Below are 18,916 nucleotides of genomic sequence, written 5' to 3' on the forward strand. Positions count from 1 at the left end.
CCCAGCACCGCCCTCCCAGCACCGCCCCCGGCACCGCCCCCGGCACCGCCCCCGGCACCGCCCCCAGCACAGCCCTCCAGCGCGGCCGTGGGCGGGACGGGAAACGCCGGCGGGGAGACTGAACCTGGAGTCCGTGCCTGGCGCGGGGCCAATGACGGCCCGGGAGCGCGGCGCCGCTTCGGGCCGGAACTTCCTGCGTTCCAGGCCTGCCAGGCCCGGCCCGGGCCGGGTGGGCGCGCCCGCGTCACCCGACCTTTCCGGAGCAAGGGGGCCGAGACCGGGGGGCTGGGACCCTGCTCCGCCCCGCGGCCCGCGGCCCGCGCGCCTGCACCAGCCGGGAGCCCGAGGCCCGAGGGCCCGCCGCGCCCGGGGCCAGGCGAAGCCGGGGGTTACCGGGGGCTGACCGTCTCCGGCGGCTCCGCTGCGAGCCCGGGCACCGATGGCGGCGGCGGCGGCACTCAGAGACCCGGGACAGGTGAGTGCACGAGTAGCCGCCGCGACCCCCACGCTGTCGTGTCTGGCGCCCGGACCGCGGAGGTGGGCCTTGTCTGTCTTCTCTCCTCTGCCACCTCTCCTCGGCTTTTGAGTCTGGGGGCGCTGGAGGAGAGCTACGCCCAGCCTGGGGTGCTGGATCCAGGCCGGAGATGATACAGAGCGCTTCCCATTTCCGAAATCTAGGGGCAGGAGGCGAGGAAGGGTTTCCTAGGCACAGGGACCAGCGTGTGCAAGGCTTGGCGGTGACTGAGCTGAGGGTTCGGAGAGCAGGTGGGAGACAGTGAGCCCCGGAATGGCGGGCTGAGGAGCTGGGCCTCTATTCTGAGGGTGTTGGGAGCCGTAGATGGTTTCGAGTAGAAGAGGAAGATTATCTGACTCGGGTCTTGACAGGCTCCCCGTGGACGCAGAGTGGAAAACGGACTTGGCGTAAGGGTGGAGGCAGGGAGGGCAGGGAGTCCGCTATTGGAGTAGTTCAGGTGAGTCCTGCAGGTGGCTGCAGGTAGAAGTGATTGGATTCTGGATCCGGCTTTTAAGTCAGGCTGACCAGATTTTCTGATGTCGAAGGTGAGAAAGAGAAGGGATGGTTTTTGGCTTCAGCAGCTGGAAGGATGGATGCGGGACGGAGCTGGGGAAGTTGGTTGTAGAAGGAATTTTCAACATAAAAGCAGAAGTGAGGTTTTGGCCCTGCTAAGCTCTGATGTTCCAGAGACCCCTGAATGGAGTTGAGTGGGCAGCTAGCCACTGGTTACGGTGTTTGGGGGCGGTATAGTTAAGGTTATGAGAGACCAAATACACAAAGGGACAAAGGCCAGACCGTATATAAAAATAGAATTCTTACCCACAACCTGCAGGGACCTGCCCAGGAAACCAACCTCTTTATCTACAATAAACAACCCAGGAAGCTAGCCTGCTTAAATTAGACTCACAGGAAGCCAGATTGCTATCTCTAGTGACAATCCGGGAACAGTAACTTCTGTAACAACCGGCCCCAGATGACCAGGGCTGGATTAATAACTGACAGCTTCTCTAATATTTGTTCCTACTTCCAACTTGGGGCCAGGCAGAGAAAACCAAATATGCACCCCTAACCTATCACATAGGATGCCCTGCTTCTAGTTAGCCTGCCTGCAGCTTCCCTGGGCCAGCAGCCCCCAGTCAGGGCACATCTGAAGCCTTCCCTTTTCTGCTATAAAGCTTTCCCACTCCTCTGCCAAAGCATAAGCAACAGCGGCTCCCTCCCTCGCTGTTGCAAGCTCAGTATAAATAGCCTTTGTTTTTCTTACTTGGTTAGTCTTTCCACAGTTAAAACATCTAAGTGTGGCATCTGGTGTGTGGACAAGGGTGTGGTTGTGTGTCCAGTTCAAGAAGGTGAACCTTCAGGTCAAGGTGGCAATGGTGTTAGAGAGAAAGAGGAAGGCGGGGCCTGAGAACTGAGAACGGGGTCTCTTGGTGGGACACCGCGGTTGGCTTGTTTGGCATCATCCAGACAGACATGGAGGAGTAGTGGTCGTGGTGGTGGTGATGGTGTTGCTGTGTGGGGAAAGGGGGTCTAGCAGGTGGTGTAGATATGGGAGGGATGGGGAGGCCCCGTAGTAATGGAGGCAGTATTACAGCGAGCCCTGGGCTGGTGCTCATTCACCCCTCTGCATCCTCGGCAGGCGTCTCTGGTGCCCTTTGATGGGGCCGGGGGTTTTCAGTTGGGCTGGGGAATTAGCTCGGGGGCAAATGGGGTCAGCTGGGAGTGGGTGACCCTGAGTGGGTGGGGATAGGAGAACCCATGTGCAACATAGAAGAGGAAGAGGCCCAAGGGTATCTGATATCTGTGTGGCTCTGCGTGGCTTAGACTGAAGCCAAGAAAGAGCTGGGCGGGGAGACCTTCAGATCACTGGTGGCTGTTGCCCTTGGCAGTGGGAGCCATCCAAGGATCTGGATGGGATCATGGTTGGATTTGCTAAGAACTTTCTGCATGTCGTGTGCAGAGTGACATGTGAGGGTCCGTGGCAATGGCTATGATGTGGGCTGGGATGGAGAGAGAGTACAGTGACAATGGGGATGCAGTGGTGAGGTCCAGAGTCTGAGGAAGGTGCAGTCCAAGAAGTGATATGCATATAGGAGTGAGTGTGAGCTGTTGGCCCCAGGGCCTTGGTACTGGCAATTAAGGGAGAAGATTGAGTCCGTGTTTGTGTGTGGGAAGCATGATGTTGGTGACATGGGAGGGCGCCCACAGAGGAGGGGGTTGGGCCGTGGTGTCCCTCTGCCCACCCGCCCGTCGATGCTGTGGACTGACACAGAGGTCAGGTGAGGCATACAAAGGAGCAAACACCAGTGAAGCCAGGGCCTGGGATCTCCTCTGAGTTGGGAAGCTGGGGAGGAGAGGGAGCAGGGGACAGACGGGGAGGCCTGAGGAGAGAAGCTGATCCTGGAATGAACTGTCCCCATCATGGCAGGGCTGTGTGACCTTTGAGGACGTGACCATTTACTTCTCCCAGGAGGAGTGGGGGCTCCTTGATGAGGCTCAGAGGCTCCTGTACTGCGACGTGATGCTGGAGAACTTTGCACTTATAGCCTCGCTGGGTAAGGCCTTCACACCCACTGGGGGTCCTGAGCTCGTTTCTGCCCGTCCCCTTTTCCTTCCCACGGCCAGACCTACGGGCCCCGCTTCCTGCCCGCCTCTCCCAGGATATGTGCTGCATATTGCAGGCCCACGCCGAGTGCAGCGTCCCATCCTCTTCCTGAGCAGCCCCAAAGCACTGGGGGGAAAGGGCCGGCAGCGAGGAGTCTTGCAGGTAGCCCAGTGGATCCCGGCTGGCTTGGCCACTCTCTGCCTGGGTGATCCTGTCCTTTAGCTAACGTTTCCTAGGGCCTGACTGCTGGGAAGTCTGGCCCTGATGTGGTCACCGCTTGCTGTGACCACTGGAATGTTCCTGCCATACCTCCCTTGTGTGGTCCTGTTGTAATACTTCACTTTCTTTCCTCTGGTCTGTCATCAGGTGGTTCATCTGGCCAGGTGCTGGCCACTTACCTGCCCTGTCTTTCCCTCAGGACTTACCTCCTTCAGGTCTCACATAGTCGCCCAGCTGCAGATTGGGGCAGAGCCATGGGTGCCTGACAGGGTGGACATGACGTCAGCCATGGCAAGAGGGGCGTACAGCGGACCTATCTCTGGTGAGTAGGGGATGCGGGGACAGGTGACGTCACTGCTGTCTTCAAATCACACCTGCAGTTTTTCTCATGTTCATCATTGTCTTGGTGCCGAAGCCAATGGCCACGTCTCTCTTCTACCTTTCCTTTCCCATTCTTGACACATCGCCCACTTGTCATTTCTGCTCTGACTTGTGGCCCCTGGCTCACTCTTTCCACAGCTCCCTCTGTGACTGTCTCCAACGTGGACCTACACTTAATATGGCATGATAGGTGCATATTCCCTTTCATAGTCCTTAAACAGCGGCCGCTCAGTTGCAATCAGATTTTCCTGGGCCTGGACACACTGTTCTGCACAGGGTTCCGTGTGTTAGCAGCGGCCAAGGCCCTGCTGGAAAGCCTTTAGAAAGAAGTGAGTTGGAAACCCCGCCTTCCGGCCTAAGACTGCGCCCCCATCCTTGTGTCCTTGGTCCTGGCAAGGCCTCCCTGGTTTGTGACCTTGCCAGACACAGTACTGCAGAGCAGACATCCTTACCCTGACCCCAGGCTCCTCTTCTTGCCAGCAGTCCCGAGGACTCATGCCAGGGTCAGGCATGATTTGTCATGGGGCTGCTTCCTTCCGTCTGAGTTCCTAGGAACTTCACCAGCACTTCTCTGCTTTCAGGGTTTTGCTGTGGAACGGAGGGTGAGCGTAGAGTGTCTGCAGAAGGAGTGTCACAGGACAGGAAGCTCAAGGCGGCTCTGTCCAACCAGAAGGACTACTCCTGTGACGCGTGTGGCCTGTACTTGAAAGACATTTTGCACCTGACTGAACACCAGGCAACACATGCCAGGCAGAAACCAGACGTGTGTGAGGCGGCTGGGAGAGGGATCGAGTCCATGCTGAATATAGACAAGCCTGTCAGAAGGGATGAGGACAGGGCCTCACCTGTGAAGAGCTGCAGAGATGACACATCAAAGGAACCTTTCACAGTCAGGGAGGATGGGAAGGACTTTGTGGGTGGGACGGCCACATCCGGCTTTCTGCGGCATCAGATCACTCACAGAGCGGAGGAGCCCCCCCAGAGCACTGGCGTGCAGAGCCATAGCAAGTGCGGTGAATTTGGGAACGCTTTCAGTGACAAGCCCACACCTGTTCAGCACCAGAGAACCCACACTAGAGAAAGGCCTTATGAGTGCAACAAATGTGGGATATTCTTTAGCCACGCTTCCGGCCTCTTTCAGCACCAGAGAGATCACAATAGAGGAAAGCCTTATGAGTGCTGCGAATGTGGGAAGTTCTTTAGCCAACACTCTAGTCTCGTTAAACATCAGAGAGTTCACACTGGGGAAAGCCCTCACGTGTGCAGTGAATGTGGGAAATTCTTTAGCCGAAGCTCCAACCTCATTCAGCATAAGAGGGTGCACACAGGAGAGAAGCCTTACGAGTGCAGCGAATGTGGGAAGTTCTTCAGCCAGCGCTCCAACCTCATTCATCATAAGAGGGTTCATACGGGCAAAAGTGCTCACGAGTGCAGTGAGTGTGGGAAGTCTTTCAACTGCAACTCCAGCCTCATTAAGCACTGGAGGGTTCACACTGGAGAAAGACCTTATAAGTGCAGCGAATGTGGGAAATTCTTCAGCCACATCGCCAGTCTTATCCAACATCAGATAGTCCACACTGGTGAACGGCCTTATGGGTGCAGCGAATGTGGGAAAGCCTTCAGCCGGAGCTCTGACCTCATGAAGCATCAGAGAGTCCACACTGGGGAACGGCCTTATGAGTGCATCGAATGTGGGAAATTGTTTAGCCAGAGCTCCAGCCTCAACAGCCATCGGAGACTTCACACTGGCGAACGGCCTTACCAGTGCCCTGAATGTGGGAAATTCTTTAACCAAAGCTCCAGCCTCCATAACCATCGGAGACTTCACACCGGTGAGCGGCCTTATGAGTGCCTCGAATGTGGGAAAACCTTCAGGCAAAGGTCTAATCTGAGGCAACACCAGAAGGTTCACAAACCAGACAGGCCATATAAGTGTGGCGAATGTGGAAAAGCCTTCAGCCAGAGGCCTACCCTTGTCCGGCACCAGAAAATTCACACTAGGGAACGGAGTGCAGAGAATGTGCACCCTCCTCCAGCACAACGATGTGCAGTGGAGATAAGCTCTGAGAACAGTCTTTACGAGGAGGCCATCAGCCAGAGGTTGAACCTCGTTCATCCCAGTGTCCACACTGGGCAGATTCCCTATGAATGCTAGTTATGTTGGAAGGTCTCGGGAACAAAGTAGCATTTTCTCACCGTGGACTCTACCAGACCTTTGTCACTGCAAGTGTTTGTGGTAGAAGCCATTGAGCTCTGGCAGGTCTCCAAGAGCATGTGTCAGCCAGTCCCTGTGTTCAGACCTCTTCTCTTTTGCCAAGAGGGAATCCCAAGTAGCCTGAGGCCACAGGAAGATGTCATTCCCTCCTTCTGTGGCCAGTGTAGCTGTGGACATGACCCATCTTTGACCATAAAGACCTGAGCTGGGTTCTCCTGGCGGCTTTCGGAGAAGGTTTCCCTTCTTCCAAGGGAAGATTTCATATGATGCTCATGATGGATTTATCCAGACTCCACATTACCCATCCCAACAACTACCTACTTTACATTGCCTTAGTGATAAAGCCCCCTTTAATCCCATGTGTTCTGATCACTGTGAAGTGGGTTGAGAACACAGTTAAGGTCTACCAAACTAAAAGGGTCTCCAAATGTATTGCCTCAGAGAAAGAGCAGGATAGTGGAGAATAGCTGTCCAGATTTGGCCTCCTTTGTGTTGCTACTCAAGGCTTCCTGGGGAAGATGGTAGGACTTTGTGGGCCTAATGTGATCTGAGTGGCATGGATTTTTGTGAGCCAGAGATTATCCTGAGGACGGGGCAGTTGTGACAACCTCCTCTGTATCTGGGAGCAGCATGAATAGGGCCCCATTTCCACGGGATGCCTCATGTTCCCTAGCACTGTTAAGCAGACACTGTTTACCTGGCACCTGCCAAGGAGCCATATGCCTTGAAGTTTAGCATCTGGTATACAGGTGTCCTAACTGTAAGACTTACTGGGCCCAATTGAGACCATAATTTGTATGGAAACACTGGAGGTGATGATGAAGTAGACAAATCTGCAGCAAACTAGAGGGAATGTACCTGTTCTAAAAGTGCATCCACAAATGTTCCTTTGAATGTAACTGTGCAGAATTCAGTCTTTGCAGAAATTCTCAGGACCTCCAGACCTCTGTCCTATGAGTCAGGTCACTGACAGAGCAAAAACCTAAAGGTTTTGTGGGTACTAAGTCTCTCTGCATTATTCGTGCCACAGCCATTGCTGCATTGGCAGGAGAATGGGGGCTGAGCGAAGGTAGACCCTGTACTCCAGGGATGTAGCATTTGTCACATAGCCAGCCATTTTTGCTGCCAAGACAGAGAAGGGAGTCAATGTAGGGTTGCCAAATCTAATTTTCTAAAATGAATGGGAGATCAGATTTTTATGTGCAACAATTTATTTAAATGCTTTGTTGAGATATAATTGTCATGCAACAGTTGGACATATTTGATGTGTACAATTTGAGAAGTTTTCAGTATGTATACACTCAGGGAACCAACACCAGAACCATGACAATGACAGTGGACCTATCCATCACCCACAAAGCTACCTCGTGCCCTTTACTATCCCTCATGCCTTCCCAGAAAACCATGATTTACCCTTTTTTCTTTTTTTCTTTTTTTACTACAGATTTGTTTGCCTTTCTTAGAATTTTATACAACTGGAATCATAAAGTATTTATACCCTATTTTTGGTCTTTTTTCTTTTACAATGTAATTATCTTGAGAATTATCCATGCTGTATGTATGAACAGTTCATTCCTTTTGCTGTTGAGTAGTGTTCTCTTGAGTAAATCCATCACAATTTTTTATGCTTTATTTTTTAAGTTAAAAAGTCTGGTAAAATACACATAATATAAAATTTACTATCTTTACCATCTCTAAGTGCATAGTTCAGGGTGTATTAAGTACATTCATATTATACAGCCATCACCACCATTCACATCCCGAGCTCTTTTCATCTTGCAAAACCAAAAGTCCGTACCCATTAAACAATAACTTCAAAGCCGCCCCCCGCAAGCCCCTGGAAACCGCCCTTCTACTTTCTGTCTCTCTGAATTTGACTACTTCAGGTACCTCATATGCATTGAGTCATCTAGTATTTGTCTTTTTGTGAGTGGTTTATTTCACTTGGCATAATGTCCTCAAGGTTCATCCATGTTTTATGCCATGTGTCAGAATTTCTTTTTATGGCTGAATAATATGCCATTGTATTTTTATGCCATATTTTGCTTATTCATTCATCTGTCAATGGATATTTGGTTTACTTCCACCTTTTAGCTATCGTGAACCATGCAGCTATGACCATGGGTGTACAAATATCTCCTTGAGACCTTGCTTTCTATTCTTGTTTTATTTATTTATTTTTTAAGATTTTATTTGAGAGAGAACGAGCAAGAGAGCATAAGTAGGCTGAGGGGCAGAGGGAGAAGCACACTCCCTGCTGAGCAGGGAGCCCGATGTGGGGCTCAATCCTGGGACTCTGGGGTCATGACCTGAGCCGAAGGCAGACAGCTAACCAACTGAGACACCCAGGCGCCCCCTTGCTTTCTTTATAGATATATCTGGAAGTGGAATTACTGGCTCATATGGTAATTATATTTTTAATTTTTTGAGGAACTGCCATACTGTTTTCCACAGTTGCTCTATCATTTTATATTCCTACCAACAGTATACATGGGTTCTGATTTTTCCACATCCTCACCAACACTTGTTTTATCTTTAAAAAAAAATCTAAAAAATGTTTGAATAGTATCTATCCTGATATATGTGAAGTGGTTTCCTTCTGTCCTACCTTGTTGAGTGTTTTTATCATGAAAGGGTGTTGGATTTTGTCGAATGCTTTTTTTTCCATAAATTGATAGGGTCCTATGTTTTTTCCTTCTGTTAATATGGTGTATTATACTGATTGATTTTCGTATGTTGAAACTTCCTTGCATTCCAAGAATAAATCCCACTTAAACATGGTATATAATCCTTTCAGTATGCTGCTAAATTCTGTTTGCTAGTATTTAAAGATATTTGCACCCATGTTCATAGGTGATATTGGTCTGCACTTTTCTTATACTATCATTTTCTGGCTTTGGTATCAGGGCAAATGAATTCGGAATTGTTCTCTTCAAGTTTTTGGAAAATCTTAACAAAGATTAGTGCTATTTCTTTAATGTGTAGAATTCACCAATAAAGTCACTGGGTCCAGAGCTTTGTTGTGAGGAGGTTTTTGGTTGTTTATTCATTATACTTACTAATTATAAGTTTATTCAGATATTCTCTTCATGACTCAGTCTTGATAGGATTTGTATTTCTAAGGATTAGTCTATTTCACCTAGGTTCCATTTTTTGTGTGTACAGTTGTTCATAGTACTCTTGTAATCCTTTTTATTTCTGTAGAATTGGTAGTAATGCCCCCACTTATATTTCTGATTCCAGTAATTTGAGTCTTCTCTCTTCTTTTAGTCACTCTAACTAAAGGTTGGTCAATTTTGTTCAACTTTTTGAAGAACCATCTTCTGGATTTGTTGATTTTTCTCTATTGTTTTTCTATTCTCTATTTTTTAAATCTCTAATCTTTAGTATTTTTTTTTAAGATTTTATTTATTTGACAGAAAGAGACACAGTGAGAGAGGGAACACAAGCAGAGGGAGTGGGAGAGGGAGAAGCAGGCTTCCTGTGGAGCAGGGAGCCCAATGTGGGGCTCGATCCCAGGACCCTGAGATCATGACCTGAGCCGAAGGCAGATGCTTACCAACTGAGCCATCCAGGCGCCCCATCTTTAGTATTTCTTAACTTTGTCTAGCTCTTGGTTTAGTTCTTCTTCTAGTTCTTTAAGTTGCAAAGTAAGGTTGTTGATTTGAGATCTCTCTTTTTTAATATAAGCTTCCTCCATACAGCTTTTGCTACATGTCATAAATTTTGGTATGTTGTTTTTGTTTTCTTCCTTCCTTCCTTTCTTTTCTGTCTTTCCTTCCTTTCTTCCTCCCTCCATACTTCCTTCCTTTCTTCTTACCCCCCCGCTTTTTTTGAGAGAGAGAGCATGCACACGCCCATGTGAGCAGGAGGGGGAGGCCCAGAGGGAGAGGAAGAGAATCTTAACAGACTCTGCATTGAGTGTAAAGCTTGACCTGGGGCTTGATCTCACGATTCTGAGATCATGATGAGCCAAAATCAAGAGTCGGACACTTAACCGACTGAGCCCCCCAGGTGCCCCGTGTTTTTGTTTTCTTTCATCTTGGGTATTTTCTAATATTCCTGGTGATTTCTCCTTTGTTTCAGTGATTGTTTAAGCATGTGTTATTTAATTTGTGAATTTTCCAATTTGCCTTTCATCAATTTCTAACTTCATCCTGCTGAGATTAGAGAAAATAGTTTGCATAATATCTTTTAAAACCTATTAAGCCTTAATTTGTGACCTAATGTGGTCTATCATAGAAATGTCCTATGTGCACCTGAGAACAATGTTTTCTGTTGGTGGTGCTTAGAGTATTGTGTACATTTCTGTTAGTTCTGATTGGTTTATTGTATTGTTCAAGACCTTTATTTCCTTAATGACTTTTCTCCATTATTGAGAGCAGGGTGTTGAAGTCTCCAACTATTGTAAAACTATTTCTTCCTGTCAGTTTTTGAGTCATATATTTTCTTGGTCTGTTATTAGTTTCACAAATGTTTATAATTGTTATACCTTCTTGCTGTATAAAACCTTTTATTATGATATAAAAATGTCCAAATTTGTGTTGTAAACTTTTTTCGTATGGAAACTTATTTGCATGGAATGTTTTTCCATCCTTTCACTTTCAACCTACTTGTGTCTTTAACTTAAAGTTAGTCTCTGTGGGCAGCATGTAGTTGGATAATATTTTAAACATCCATTCTGTCAGTCTCTGTCTTTTGATTGGAGAGTTTAATCCATTTACATTTAAAGTAATTACTGATGAAGAATTTACTTCTGTGATTTTGCTATTTGTTTTCTATATGGCTTTTCTGTCATCCATTTCCTATATTACTGTCTTTTTTTTTTTATGTGAAATGCTTTAATTCCCTTCTCATTTCCTTTTGTGTATATTCTATAGCTATTTTCTTTGTGGTTACCATGGAGATTATGTTGAACATTCAAAAATTATTAACACTTTAATTTGAATTTATATTAACTTCAATACCATACAAAAACTATGCTCCTATGTAATTCCATCCCCAACTCTTTCAGTTATTGATATCACAGAATTACATATTTATACATTTAATGTCCAAAACATAGGCTAATAACTGTTCTTAAAGATGTACAAGCTTTTTAAGAAAATGCATGAGCTTTTTAAATCGTGTAGAAATTTTAAAATGGAGTTATAAACCAAAGTTACAATAATAGTAGTTTTTAAAATTGTCCATGTATTTATCTTTACAAGTGATCTTTATTCCTTCATATGGCTTAGAATTAGTCCAGTGCCCTTTGGTTTCAAGTGGAAGGACTCCCTTTAGCATTTCTTGCTGGGCAGGTCTAGTGGTAACAAACTTCCTTGGATTTTGTTTATCTGGGAATTAATTTCTCCCTTACTTTTGAAAGACAGATTTGCCAGATAGACGAGCTTGGTTACCATTTTCTTTTCTTTCAGTACTTTGAACGTACTAGCCCATTGCCTTCTGGCTTCTAAGGATTCTGATGAAGAATCTGTGGATAATCTTATTGAGTATCCTTTGTATGCGACAAATCACCTCTCTTGTTCCTTTCAAATTTCTTTGTCTTTTGACAGATTGTAATTTGTCTGGATTTGGGCCTCTTTGAATTTATCCTTCTTGGAGTTCATTGAGCTTCTTGGATGCTTATATTCATGTATTTCATCAAATTGGGGGAGTTAATTCTTAAAGTTATCTCTCTTCTCCTTTCTCTCATCTCCTGGGATTCACACAACATGTATATTGTTCCTCTTGAAGGTGTTCCAGAGGTGCTGTATATTCTGTTGACTTTTTCTATCTTTTTTCTTTTGATTTTCCTATCTTGAAGTTCACTGATTCTCCCATATCCTCACATCTGCTTTTGAATCCCTCTAGCAAATTTTTCATTTCAGTTATGGTAATTTTAGCAACAGAATTTTTTTTTTCTTTTTATGTTTTCTGTTTTTGTTTTTTTTTTTTTTTAAGATTTTATTTATTTGCGAGAGAGAGAATGAGAGACAGAGAGCATGAGAGGGAGGAGGGTCAGAGGGAGAAGCAGACTCCCTGCCGAGCAGGGAGCCCGATGCGGGACTCGATCCCGGGACTCCAGGATCATGACCTGAGCTGAAAGCAGTCGCTTAACCAACTGAGCCACCCAGGTGCCCTCTTTTTATGTTTTCTATGTCTTGTGTGACATTTCCATTTTGTTCATACATTATTTTCTTGCCTTTCTCCATATCTTACTTTAGTTATTTGATCATCTGTAAGATAGTTGTTTTAAAGTGTTTGTCTAGTAGAGCTGCCATCAGGTCTTTTTAAGAGATAGTTTCTGATGATTTTTTTTTTTTTCTCTGAATGGGCCATATTTTCCCATTTCCTTATATGCCTTGTGATTTTTTTTTTTTTGAACACTGGACAATTTAAATTTAATAATGTGTTAACTTGGGAAAATCAGATTCTTCATCTTTCCCCAGGGTTTGCCATTTTTATTTAATTTTTAAAATTTAATTGTCATAGGTTGTCTCTGCTGGGGAACAGCCTGTGGTGTATCTCAGGTCTTTTCTGAGCCTGTGCCTTGAATTTTAAAATTCTCCTGTATATGTGATTGCTTTGGAATGTCTTAATCCTAAATATTTAGCTCCCAAAAGGAGAGAAAGAAAAATGAAGGGGAAAAAAATGTGCTGGTACCTAAATTCCCTGAAAGTCACTCTGCCAGAGAGGGAGGGGCTTGCAACAATTGGATAAGGGTTGCACAAATGGCTGCCCACTACTGTGATTTCACCTCTGCAATCAGGTTAGAGCACAGATCCTCAATATTTGGAGAGTGGGGTCCTACCCAGGCTCCCAAAAATTGCATGCATGCTGCTCCAGGGACACACACATAGCTGCCTACCACAGGGCAAGGGGATAAGGGATGGGAGCGGCTACAGTGCTAAGGACTGACACTAACCCAAATTAACTGTAATTTACTACTGCTTAAGCCTTCCTCTGCAAGTTGTAAGCCTTTGAATGGACCCCAGAGTTCCAAAATAATTACAGTAGACACATTCTGCCAGTACAATTGTTGTCAGGGTAGGGAGATTACTTTCTAGTGCTCCCTATCCACTACCTTTCCAGAATCCTTATTCAAATGCACTATAATTTTTTAACCTTTTAATATGTTAAATGACATGGGTTTTTAGCTATTACAAATTAAGCTATGACCATGAGTGTACAGGTCTTCATATGGGTCTACGCTTTCATTTCCCTTGTGATAATATCTAGGAGTACAGTACCTTTGTCACAGGGCAGAGAAATATTTAAATTTTTGGAAACTGACAAACTGTGTTCTAAAGTGCTTAGACCATGTTACTTTCCCCCAGCAGTGAATGAGTTCCAGTTCTTCCATATATTAGCCAACAATTGCTATGATCAATGTTTTTAATGTTTGTCATTTTAACAGGTAGGTAGTAGTAGATCCTCACTGTGGCTTTACCTTGCATTTATCTAATGACTCATGACCTTGAGCATTTTTAAAAATGTTATTTACCACCCACGTATCTTTGGTAAAATGTCCTTTCATATCTTTTGCCTTCTTTTGAAATAAATGTTGGTTAATATTTCTATTTTCATGAACAAGAATACAATGAAACAGCAAAGAACTTTGTTGGAACTTCAGTCATTTATCAATGATGTTGTAACTTATTTACTTAATGGGGTAATAAGTTTGAATACTGAAAATATTTCCTTAAAATTTTATGTTGTTCCCAATGGAAAACTATAGACACAATACACTTTTAATTATTAACATAATGTCTACTTTCTTAAATCTTCACAGCTAATAAAACAGTAAGTCCAGCTTTGAGCTATAGTGTTTACCATGCAGCCATTTTCAAGCTATGAATGCTGTCCATGAATGGGAAGTTGGGGAGCTGTGTGTAGTAGTACACCACTGTATTTTATATCCATCATAGAGATGTAACAGATGTAAATAACTTTATGCACAGGTTTCTAATTCCAAATTTAACTTAATAGATATAGGGCCACGCAGGTTACCTATTTTTTATTATGTAAACTTCAGTCATTTATGCCTTTAAAGGAATTTGTCCATTTCATTTAAGTTGTCCATTTATTGGTATAGATAGGTTCATGATTTTCCCTTATTCCCCTTCAATATTTGTATAATCTGTAGTGATGTCTCCTTTCTAATTCCTGATATTTATAATTGGTGTGTTCTTTTTTAATGTGATAAATCTTAGCTAGAGGCTTACCTATTTTATTATTCATAAGGCTTTTGGTTTTACCGACTTTATAGTCTGTTTACTTCACTGATTTCCATTTAGATTTTTATTATTTTGGGTTTTTTTGCTTTTCTTCTTTTTTTTTTTTTAAGATTTTATTATTTATTTGACAGAGAGAGACACAGCGAGAGAGGGAACACAAGCAGGGGGAGTGGGAGAGGGAGAAGCAGGCTTCCCACTGAACAGGAAGCCCGATGTGGGGCTCGATCCCAGGACCCTGGGATCATGACCTGAGCCGAAGGCAGATGCCCAACGACTGAGCCACCCAGGCACCCTGGGGTTTTTTTTGCTTTTCCTAGTTTTCATTTTACTTTATTTTTAAGATTTATTTAAAGTAAACTCTACATGCAGCATGGGGCTTGAACTTACAACTGAGTCGAGTCACATGCTCTACTGACTGAACCAGCCAGATGCTCCTTCTTTTCTTGTTTTTTAAATGTGGAAACAGATCCTTTTCTCAATACTTTTGTTTAATGTTTCCTTATAGTTCACTTAGCCTTCAATCCTGACAATTTCCTCTTTTTTTTTTTTTAAGATTTTTTTTATTTATTTATTTGAGAGAGAGACCGAGAGAGAGAGCACATGAGAGGGGGGAGGGTTGGGAGGGTCAGAGGGAGAAGCAGACCCCCCGCCGAGCAGGGAGCCCGATGCGGGACTCGATCCAGGGACTCCAGGATCATGACCCGAGCCGAAGGCAGTCACTCAACCAACTGAGCCACCCAGGCGCCCTGACAATTTCCTCTTATATTTCCTTCTAAATATTTTGTATTTTTACATTTTATTTCAGTCTGTGATCCATTTTAAGTTCATTTTTGTTTAAAGTAAAAGGCTTTTCCTCCTCTTGTGTCTCACATCTGGGCAAGCTGATAAGAAAGCCCTAGTGGTCTCTTCTTTTGCAAGATTCAAACCATGTGAGCCCCTGCCCAAGCAAGGAAATGGTATTTATCTCAGCCCCACCTTCAGGTATTCTGGGTATGCTAGTCTGTTTCTATTAATAATTAAAAAAACTGTACTTGGAAATTTTAATAATAAAAAGTTATAAAATTAATATAGTCCTGTCTGGAGATGACGTAAGTGAGCTACATCTCTGGCCTGTTAAAATTTGAGCAATAAAAGAGAATCCAGACCATTATGGATTAAAATACACTGAACACATAAAAATGAGCCCATAAGGAGACTTCTTTAAAAAGATAAGCATAAAGATCTTACATGCCATTACATCTATATGACATGGCAGAAAAATTAAGTATGAAGCTTTATATGAGTTTAAACTCACATGAAAGGATTGAGCAAAGATAAATAAAAATATAAGTGAAATTTCTATAAAGTGGATACATACCGAATTCACACTGGCTGATACTTCTGGGGAGGTAGAATATGTGACTAGGTATTCAGACAAAGAAAAATTTCTCAAACTCTTCCAAAAAAAAAAAAAAACAAAGAGGAGGAAATCCTTCCAAACTTATTTAAGGCCAGCGTTACCCTAATGACAAAACCAGACAAGAACACCACAGAAAAAGAAAATTGCAGGCCAATATCCCTGATGGACATAGATATAAAAATCCTCAACAAAATATTAGCAATCCAAATAAAATAATCCATTAAAAAGAACATACACTGTGATTAAGTGGGATTTATTCCAGGCATGAAAGTATGGTTCAACATCCACAAATCAATCAATGTGACAAACTACATTAACAAAGTGAAGAATCAAAATCATCTGATCATCTCAACAGTTATAGGAAAAGCATGTAACAAAATTCAACATCAATTTATGATAAAAACTTTCAACAAAGCGGGAATAGTGTGAATATTTCTCAACACAATAAAGGCCATTTATGACAAGCCCACAGCAAACATACTCAACAGTGAAAAGCTGAAAGCTTTTCCTCCATGATCAGGAACAAGACAAAGATGCCCACTCTCTCCACTTTTATTCAACATAGTATTGCAAGTCTTAGCCAGAGCAATTAGGCAAGGAACAGAAACAGAAGGCACCCAAATTGGAAAGAAAGAAATAAAACTATCACTATCTGTGGACAGTAAGATTTTATATACAGAAAACCCTAGACATTCCACCAAAAAACTATTAGAATTAATAATCAGTAAAGTTGCAGGATACAAAATCAATATACAAAACCAGTTGTGTTTCTATATACCAACAAACCATCAGAAAGAAAAAATTAAGAAAACAATCCCAGGGGCGCCTGGGTGGCTCAGTCGTTAAGCATCTCCCTTCAGCTCGGGTCATGATCCCAGGGTCCTGGAATCGGGCCCCGTGTCGGGCTACCTGATCAGCAGGAAGCCTGCTTCTCCCTCTCCCACTCCCCCGCTTGTGTTCCCTCTCTCGCTGGTCTCTCTCTGTCAAATAAATAGAATCTTAAAAAGAAAAGAAAACAATCCCATTTACAATTACATCAAAAAGAAAACAACTAGGAATAAATTTAATCAAGGTGAAAGACCCTTACACTGAAAATTTAAAGACATTGATAAAAGAAATCAAAGAAGACACAAATAAATCTAAAGATATTTCATGCTTACGGACTGGAAGAAATAATATTGTTAAAATGTCCATATTACCCCAAGCAATCTATGGGTTCAGTGCAATCCCTATCAAAATCCCAATGGCATTTTTCACAGAAATAGAACAATCCTTTGTTCTATTTGTATGGAATGACTATATTTGTACTACATAACCAAAGCAATTTTGAGAAAGAAGAACAAAGCTGGAGGCATCATACGTCTTGATTTCAAACTATATTAGAAGGCTACAGTAATCAAAACAGTATGGTATTGGCATAAAGCAGACACACAGACCTACACAATGGAATAGAGAGCCCACAAATAAATCCATGCATATGTAGTCAGTTAAATTTATGAGAAAGGAGCCAAGAATATGCAATTGGGAAGGGACAGTCTCTTCAATAAATGGTGCTGGGAAAACCAGATAGCTACATGCAGAAGAATGAAACTATACCACTATCTTACACCATTCACAAACTTTAACTCAAAATGGATTAAAGACTTGAATAAAAGATGAGAAACCATAAAACTCCTAGAAGAAAACAGGCAGTAAGCTCCTTGATGTTGCTCTTGGAGATATTTTTTGGATTTGACTCCAGAGACAATGGCAGCAAAAGTAAACAAATGGGACTAGATCAAACTAAAATGCTTCTGCACAATGAAAGAAATCAACAATATAAAAAGGCAACCTACTGAATGGGAGATGATGTTTGCAAATGATATATTTGATAAGGGGTTAATATCCAAAATATATAAAGGAATTATACAACTTGGTAGCAAAAAACAATCCAATTAAAAAATGGGCAGAAGATCTGAACAGAGATTTTTCCAAAGAAGACATATAGATGGTCAACAGGCATATGAAGATGCTTATTACCAATCATCAGGAAAATGCAAATCAAAACCACAATGAGATATCACCTCACACCTGTCAGAATGGCTATTAGCAAAAAGACAAGAATTAACAAATGTCAATGAGAATGTGGAGAAAAGGGAATCCTCATGCACTGTTGATGAAAAATGAAAAATATAACTACCATACAATCCAGCATTTCCATTTCTAGGTATTTATCCAAAGAAAATGAAATCACTAATTCAAAAAGATATATGCACCCCTACATTCATTGCAGTATTATGGAAACAATCAATGGATGAATGGATAAAGAAAATGTGGTATTTATATACAATGGAATACTATTCAGCCATAAAAAAGAATAAAATCTTGCCATTTACAACAACATGGATAGATCTTGAGGGTATTATGTTAAGTGATATAAGTCAGGAAAAAACAAATACTGTATGATTTCACTTATATGTGGAAAACAAACAAAACTCATAGATGCAGAGAACAAATTTGTGGTTGCCAGAACAGAGGTGGGTGAAATGGGCAAAGGAAGTCAAGATATAACAACTTCTAGTCATTAAATAAATAAGTCATGGGGATATAATGTACAGCATGGTGGCTATAGTCAACAATATTTATGATATATGTAACTTTATATGATGATAGGAGGAAACCTGACATTATAGTGATCATTTTACAGTGTATATACAAATGTTGAATCATTATGTTGTATACCTGAAAATGTTATGTCAATTATGCCTCAATTAAAAAAAAAAAAACCATGGAAAAATGTCACTAAAACAGTGACTTAAAACTGTATGTGCTTCAGATTATGGTAGAGTTGTGTTTTGTACCATTATTTCTTTGGATAATACCAAATATCAGTATCTATAAGCATATTTTTGGAGGTTGCATAGTTTACACAGAAAGGAAACAATTGAAATCCATCAAAATGAGTACTATATAGTAGCAAAATGGAAAAGATAAATGGAGACAATAAGTACTCAGATGATGGTGTGAGTGGTCATCATGGTAGGGGAGGGTCTGGGTGGAGGCTGGGGCTATGAGTATGTTGGATTTACTCCTACTGCCTGTACAACATAAACACTATGGAGCCCATGGAGTCCAAAATATATAATCAAAGAAGGAAACAGGAATTGATAGAGTTTGGTTATAAATGAGTCAGAACTTGTTGAATGGTCTCAATCATTATTCATAATTTTTTTCTGATACATCCAATCTTCCTTAGACCAGTAATAGGTATAATGATGTTTATCAGGAGGTGGAAGATTCATATTTGACAAAAGTTCAAAGGCAATTCAATAAAGAAAGGATAACCTTTGCAACAGGTGGTGTTGGAACAACTGGACACCCAAAT

The 18,916-nt window shown here is 42.9% G+C and overlaps 1 protein-coding gene across 2 annotated transcripts; it reads left to right on the plus strand.

Annotated features, from left to right (window-relative positions):
* The first annotated feature begins 193 nt into the window (after positions 1 to 193).
* Positions 194 to 7,559, plus strand: ZNF792 (zinc finger protein 792). Of its 2 annotated transcripts, none has more exons than XM_035023676.1 (4): positions 194 to 475; positions 2,943 to 3,069; positions 3,538 to 3,660; positions 4,301 to 7,559. In XM_035023676.1, exons 1-4 carry the CDS (start codon positions 440 to 442, stop codon positions 5,872 to 5,874), a joined length of 1,860 nt encoding a protein of 619 aa, XP_034879567.1. In that variant the 5' UTR covers positions 194 to 439; the 3' UTR covers positions 5,875 to 7,559. The 2 variants fall into 2 exon arrangements, with proteins under 2 accessions (XP_034879567.1, XP_034879568.1); XM_035023677.1 differs by having other exon boundaries at positions 2,985 to 3,069.
* The last annotated feature ends 11,357 nt before the right edge of the window (positions 7,560 to 18,916 follow it).

This window comes from Mirounga leonina, unplaced genomic scaffold, assembly GCF_011800145.1.
Source record: "Mirounga leonina isolate KUSES-001 unplaced genomic scaffold, KU_Mleo_1.0 Mir_177, whole genome shotgun sequence".
NCBI lineage: Eukaryota > Metazoa > Chordata > Mammalia > Carnivora > Phocidae > Mirounga > Mirounga leonina.

Bases quoted from the DNA above. Each gene is read 5' to 3' on its own strand.
- ZNF792 (XM_035023676.1), top strand. From the start codon at position 440: ATGGCGGCGGCGGCGGCACTCAGAGACCCGGGACAG. The intron at 3,070-3,537 runs GTAAGGCCTTCA...TCTTTCCCTCAG, and splicing joins TGCACTTATAGCCTCGCTGG to GACTTACCTCCTTCAGGTCT. The intron at 3,661-4,300 runs GTGAGTAGGGGA...CTCTGCTTTCAG, and splicing joins GTACAGCGGACCTATCTCTG to GGTTTTGCTGTGGAACGGAG.